The 6,727-nt window shown below is 41.7% G+C and overlaps 1 protein-coding gene across 3 annotated transcripts in view; it reads right to left on the minus strand.

Annotated features, from left to right (window-relative positions):
- Positions 1–449: 449 nt before the first annotated feature.
- Positions 450–6,727, minus strand: part of NR2C1 (nuclear receptor subfamily 2 group C member 1) — a 92,314-nt gene continuing 86,036 nt past the window's right edge. For all 3 annotated transcript variants that reach the window (XM_019545056.1, XM_019545057.1, XM_019545058.1), the window contains 2 exons: positions 4,503–4,608; positions 450–3,483 (listed from right to left, as the gene is read on the minus strand). In XM_019545056.1, the coding sequence (XP_019400601.1) occupies positions 3,309–3,483; positions 4,503–4,608 (281 nt within the window). In that variant the 3' untranslated portion in view covers positions 450–3,308. The remainder of the gene's footprint in view (positions 3,484–4,502; positions 4,609–6,727) is intronic.

The following is a 6,727-nucleotide window of genomic DNA, read 5'->3' on the forward strand; positions in this document are numbered from 1 at the left end:
TCCTATCCAAACTAAGACTGATCCTTACTCTTTTAGCTCTAGAAGCACTGAATAAACATCCTTAAAACATACATCAACAGAACATGTGACCTGAAAATCCATTATTAGAATTCACTGCAGCAAGTAGTGTATTAGCCATCGATGCATTAGCCATTTTGCGCTGCTAAGTCAAAGTTTTATTATAAAGCAGCAAATCTATTATGTACCCAAACTCAGTGGTTAAAAAATAGGAACCATTGAAGCCAAAGGTTAATTAGAAAAGAAAGGTTATAAAACTGAGGGATAACGGTGAGATACCAGCAACACTTAAAATACCAGTATTGTACATGACAATATTACACCGCCTAATAAGAGTGTGAACGTCATTGGACAGCCCTTCTACAATTGAATGCGCTGCTCTGGTCAATGTCTGTTTTCATTAAAAACTAACAAACTGATGGGTTATGTAGTCTATAATAAAAAGTTACAATTTATTTTAAAAAATACAGCCAAAATAGAATTTACAATCTTAGACAAGTTTCAGGACATTTACAGTAGCTTTTATACAACAACAAGACGATTACTGTGACATTCCAATGCTTACATTAAAACTCAACTACCAGTTAAGTTGTAGAAATGGAACAAAATGACCAAGCTAATGACTTCCACTGACACTCAAGATCAAAGACAGAACAAGTGTAGTGACAGGACAGGTTTGTTGTTGCAGTTGACAGTGCAATAAAATTCTTCTGAAATAGCTGAAAATGTAACTATAAGCTGTAGGAGTAAATACCCTCAGTAAAAAATACACTAACTAGTTATATGTAGATATGTCCAATATACATTTTTAAGAAAAAAAAGTTTTGTTTTAACTACTCAGTTCATTATTTAGAACAGTGCTCCCACCTTTAATAGATGGGATTCTGAAATGTATAAAACTATTAATTTTTCCATTCAAATAATTTTTTTTTTTTTTTTACTAAAAATCATTTTTCTTGCTCTGTAAATCAAAAATTATAAAGCTGTTGAAAATAATCCTACCCCTCAACTGACAAAAGGGCCATCTTTATTGGCTAATCAAACGCTAGAGTTTGGTAAGTGTAGACAGGCTACAAGCCAGTCAGATTTGTGAAGACTCAACACTGAAAATAAATTAATGTACTGGGAGAGAAGAAGGGTGGGGAAAAGTCTTATCCAGCTAGACTTTAAGAAAAATGCCTCTAAGTGTTCATGGAACAGCAACTTTCCATGTTTTAATTTTTGGTAATCGGTGCAGTGATGCTATTGGACAGTACAATTCAAGAATGAAAATGGCTAGTCTTTCTCCAACATCAGAGTGGCTCAGAAAAAATATTCACTAGAATGGAACTGAAAACAAATTGGACTGGCAGTAACGAGAGATTATCTGGTCATTTTTGGTCAGCAGGTTTTTAGAAAAGCAGAGGGCTTGAGTTGGAAGGTGGTCCGTTTATCTGAGCAGCAGTAGGTTTAAAACCTAACCTGCAATCTTAACTTGCAGATTTCTAGAAGTTAAAATAACTGCAAATAAGTGAACAATACTGATGTAAGAATTAAACAATCCCTATATTCCTGGATCTGTTTTAAGAGTTTAGGATTATCCATCTTACTAAACAAATCAATTGTCTGAAAGCTCCTTTTCAGAAGCATGAATCTGTATTCTAAGAACTGGAAATGATTTATGCAGAGGTAGATCTAGAGGGGATATCATGGTGCCATTGCACCTCCTGCCCCTCCCCATTTCAAGCCAGACTGCAGGAGCAGCAGCCAGGGATTCTTTAAGTCCCTGAAGCAGAGAAGGATCTTTCTCTCTTCCAGCACCCCTCTCTTCCTGTGCTCAGTGTCACTTCCCTTTCCTTCCCATCCCCCTCTCCCTACTCCCACTGAGGTTGTTCCCAGCTGAGTTGGGGGAAGGGGACCTTCAGAGGCCCCCAGGTGTTTCCTGCCAGCCTGGCAGCTGGGGCATGGAGCAGGAATGCACTCACCACTGCCCGTCTGAGGCCATGCAGCTGCTTTCCTGCAGCCTTGCTGATGCAGGGCAGGAACAGCTGGGATAGCTGTAGCAGCAGGTGGCACCCCCCTTCGCACAGCCACAGGCCTAAGTGTGGGGTGGGGGGAATGGAAGGGGAGGTGAAGTGCTGCTGAGCATGAAAGGGAAGGGGGATGCTGCTGACAGCGGGGCACGGTAGGATCAAGATACACGATTTGGGGACTTCAAAAATGTCCCTGGCTGTTGCTCTTGTGGGGTGGTCTGGAAGTAGGAGATGCAGTCACCCCTGCTATACTGACTGCAATCCCCTTTTCAAAATCCTGGATCTGCCTATGGATTTTATGCAAATCTTAGGAGAGGCAAACATCGGTGAAGAGACCAAAACCTGCATTTCTGGGACCCAGGCTTCAGATCAGGATGAACAGCAGCGTGATGGCCTGCCAGTCCGTGTTCTATGCTCAAACAATAGTGAATGTATTCAGTTAGAAAAATACAACTGGAAATTGGCATCATAAACTACCTCGGGGAAAGAGTTTATTCTTACGTTAGTTTTCCACAGTATAAAACAACTAGCTGCTACGCACCACTATACAACATTAAAATGTATTAGCCCCCTGATATCCAGAAAACCAGTAGTCATCAATATGGATCTCACTGCTGGCAACAGAGGTGCACTTTAACCAACTGTATCGAGGTATAAACAGAACGTTTAAAAAAGCAGTGAGCTTTCTATGATTTCCCTGTACTTTTAATGATATCAACTGTTTCATTCAACAAGAACTTCAGCTCTTCCCAAAGTTGCTAAAAAAGTGAATTTTATTAAAAAGGATTCATTTCAACAGAAATACTTTGGCCTTTTCAAGATTTCTGGCCAGCCTGTTTCATTCAGTCAGTGAGAATGGACTAGTAGCAAAACACTGAAAACACAATTCCAAGAAAGTTCATTTATTTAGCTTAACACATCAGACTAGGTTGTGACATTTTAGTTCAGTCAAGGTTTTGTGTTTCTTCTTCAGGGGGCTGGAGTTTTCTGTTTTGGGATTCATAAACAAATATGTTGGGTTCCTCTATCTACAAAAATAGGATGAACAATTCTTGATTTTCTTTAGATGCCAAATAATTTACAGGTCCTTGAAAACCAGATGCATAAAGGAAGCCGTCCTACATTCCTTAAGACACTCCACTGCATTTCCCATGTGGGCTGAAAAGGAAAAATTTTAGCCTTCTTTTAAAGTTGCATGGGAAGGCTTCTTGCCATCTCTTGGAGACAGAGTATGCATATACCATGACTGCCATGGTATAAAATCCTTGGTTTCCACTTTTATACAGCATGACCAATTATTTGAGAGTTGTAGTCTGCTGTCTCCATTCTAAGAATATATGGGATGATGCTGTCAATTTGAACGTTTCCAATTAATCCTGCAAAGAACAGTTCTTCTGTGATGGCTGCACTCATCAATCTCAGTGCAGGCAGTCTGAGAAGAAGTCTAGACAGCCTGAAAAACATGTTTGGCAGAAGAAGGTTATACAAGTTGTACAGGCAGAGGGGCTTCATTTTTATGTTAGCTTGTGTTATCAGCAAGAAAAGAAACAAAAAACTTGCTGGGTTATGCTGTTGGTAAAAGTTCAATAAAAAGGTCAGTTTCAGGGAGATCAAATATTAGCTTGTGGAAACATGGAAGATACAGTTTTATTTCACTGTGATCATATTGCACTCTGACAGTCCAAAGGTATTAGTAGGCATTTCACCATTTATAGATTGCATGTTAGGGTCTATAGCACACAAAATAAAACTAGAGGGGGAACCAAGCCTACAAATAATCCAGTAATTACAGTTCAGTTTTAAACTTCAACAAATAAACACTTTTTATCACTGAAAATGCATCAAGACATTTCTAAATTTGTGGAAGTAAGTAACATACATGCATCTGACAAGGACTGTTTCATAGGTTGCTGCCTATGAAAGCTCATGCCCCTCTGAACCAGTTAAGCCCCTGGCCTTCAGTTAAAGGCACAATGCACCCCTGACTGATGCTCTGTTTTTGGGGTGCACTGGGGCCAAGGGCTCTGGTATGTCCTTGAGGCTGAGAGCAGTAATCCTCACTCCTAGCACTGAGAGTGCACTAGAGTTCTTGACTCTGATGTGTTCCCCAAGCTGAGAGCCCCAATCAGCTGCTCAGCCTGGCTACACATTCAATTTAGGCACGATGGGAACCAACCACAAAGATCTTACATGTACTTTGTATAATAACTTTGTGGCTTATTCCATTTTATCACACCATTAATTGAATTAATGTGCAGCCAGAGTTACTACTGAAGACACATTTAACTTGTTAATCCTGTCTTAAATGTAACATGTACCAGGGGCCTAAGGTGCGACCCTGGCCTGCCTTCAGGTATCTAACTACCCCCTGATTCCTTAAAACTGAAGTACTTTACAAATTGGGGTCACTGATGCTATGAAGAACAAAAACAAAAAGGATAATCAAGCGAATGATTACACAGATTTACATACCTGTAAGTATCATCTGGATATGCTTTTGTTACATAGTCCTGGAACTCCATGTAAGCCTTTTCTTGAAACTTCTCAATCTGTATTACGTTTTCTAGACCTGGATGATCTGAAAAACAGTCTACCTTGTTATACCTGCTGTGAACAAGATGCAAAAATACCTACAAAACCCACTCAAGCTATCCAAGGCAAATATCCTCTGTTGATTCTTTAGCAACTGTAGCAACTTCTGCTTTTTATATAATTCTAGAATTATAACAGATTCTATTGCTGGACCTCTCCCCTTATTTGGTTTTTTTTTTTTTTCAGATGAAGTTGGTATATTTTATTCAAGGTGCTCAGATAAATATACCAGACAGCCCCAAAAGTTCCAGCAAATGCAGCACCTACAGTGTTTATGCCACCCTCATCCACAGCTGATCAGGTCTCCTGTCTCTGTGTTGCACTGGATTATGCCATTATTCTGACAGGCTGACAGTTCATTAGAAGCTGAGTGCTAAAGCATTCCAAGTCAAAACTGAAAGGGTTATAATTAACATAATTTTAAAAGCTGAAAAAGCTGTGGGGTAATTCTGGCTAATGATATAAAGCAGATACTTCTTTATCAATATTCTGATGTACATTTTTTTGAAAGCACATAAAATTACAATTCCAGGTATAACTTAGGTACTTCAGAATACAAGTGTTATTAAAAACAAAGACTCCTTAAGTTCTTAAATCTCTTTTGAAAATGAGACTTCGGTATCTTTGAACATTGTCGCTCTAGCCATAATCCCCACATGGTATCATGGGTGTTTCTTATTGAGAAAAAAATCATAAATGGGAGAATGGGGGCAGGCAATCTTGTGACAGAGGATGCAGAAAAGGCTGAAGTGCTCAATGCCTTTTTTTGCTTCAGTCTTCACAGGCAAGATCAGCTCCCAGACTACTGCACCAGGCAGCACAGCTTGGGGAGGAGGGGGAGCAGCCCTCAGTGCTGACAGAACAGGTTAGGGACTACTTAGAAAAGCTGGACATGTACAAGTCCATGGGACTGGATGGGATGCATCCAAGGGTGCTGAGGGAGTTGGCTCATGTGATTGCAGAGCCATTGGCCATCATCTCTGAAAACTCATGGCAATCAGGAGAGGTCCAAGATGATTGGAAAAGGAAAAACAGTGCCCATATTTAAGAAAGGGAAGGAGGAACCAGGGAACTACAGACCAGTTAGCCTCACCTCAGTCCCTGAAAAAATCATGGAGCAGATCCTCAAGGAATACACTTCTAAGCACTTGGAGGGAACAAGGTATTTAGGACCAGTCAGCATGGATTCACCAGGGGCAATTCACGCCTGACCAACCTGATCGCCTTCTATGACAAAGATGACTGGATCTGTGGATGTGGGGAGGCTGGTGGATGTGGTGTACCTTGATTTTAGCAAGGCTTTTGATATGGTCTCTCACAGCATTCTTGCAGGCAAGCTAAGGAAGTACAGGCTGGATGAATGGATAGAAAACTGGATGGAGCATCGGGCTCAGAGATTAGTAATCAATGGCTCTCTGTCTAGTTGGCAGCCAGTATCAAGTGGAGTGCCCCAGGGGTCAGTTTTGTTCAATGTCTTCATCAACAACCTGGAAGATGGCATAGAGATGGAAGATGGCCTCAGCATGTTTGCAGATGACACCGAGCTGAGGGGAGTAGTAGATATGCTGGAAGGTAGGCCTAGGATTCAGAGTGGCCTCGGCAAATTGGAGGATTGGGTCAAAAGGAATCTCATGAGGTTCAACAAGCAATGTTCCCTCTAAGGTCTGATGGTCCGTGAGCCGCTTAGAGGGAACACTGATGCCTGCTGTGTTTGCTGGAGGTCCCAGAGCTAGGCACGTCCAGAAAGAAAGGCTGTCCAGGAAGCCAGCTACTGGGCTTCTCCTAAGGGATGGGACTTACAGCTCAGGCGCCTTGCTGCATGCACCACTGCTGCCTTTCAGTCATCTTGCGGCTGCTTTCCTGGGCTCCCAGGATCAGGTGCAGGGAGGAGGAAGAAAATGTGCAGCAGCCTGGGAAGCTGGGGAATCTTTTGTCTGGCTTCTGCCCATGCTCAGGCAGGTTTCTCTCTCTCCAGCACAGCATCGGAGAGAAAGCAGCTGCAAAGCCAACCTATTAAATAGGTACTTTGAGTCAGTCTTTCATCAGTCCCATGGGACGCCCATGCCTGCTATGGGACAGGGAGATCCGGGTGATGGGGATTCCCT

Source organism: Crocodylus porosus, unplaced genomic scaffold, assembly GCF_001723895.1.
Source record: "Crocodylus porosus isolate Cpor-Errol unplaced genomic scaffold, CroPor_comp1, whole genome shotgun sequence".
NCBI classification, from domain to species: domain Eukaryota; kingdom Metazoa; phylum Chordata; order Crocodylia; family Crocodylidae; genus Crocodylus; species Crocodylus porosus.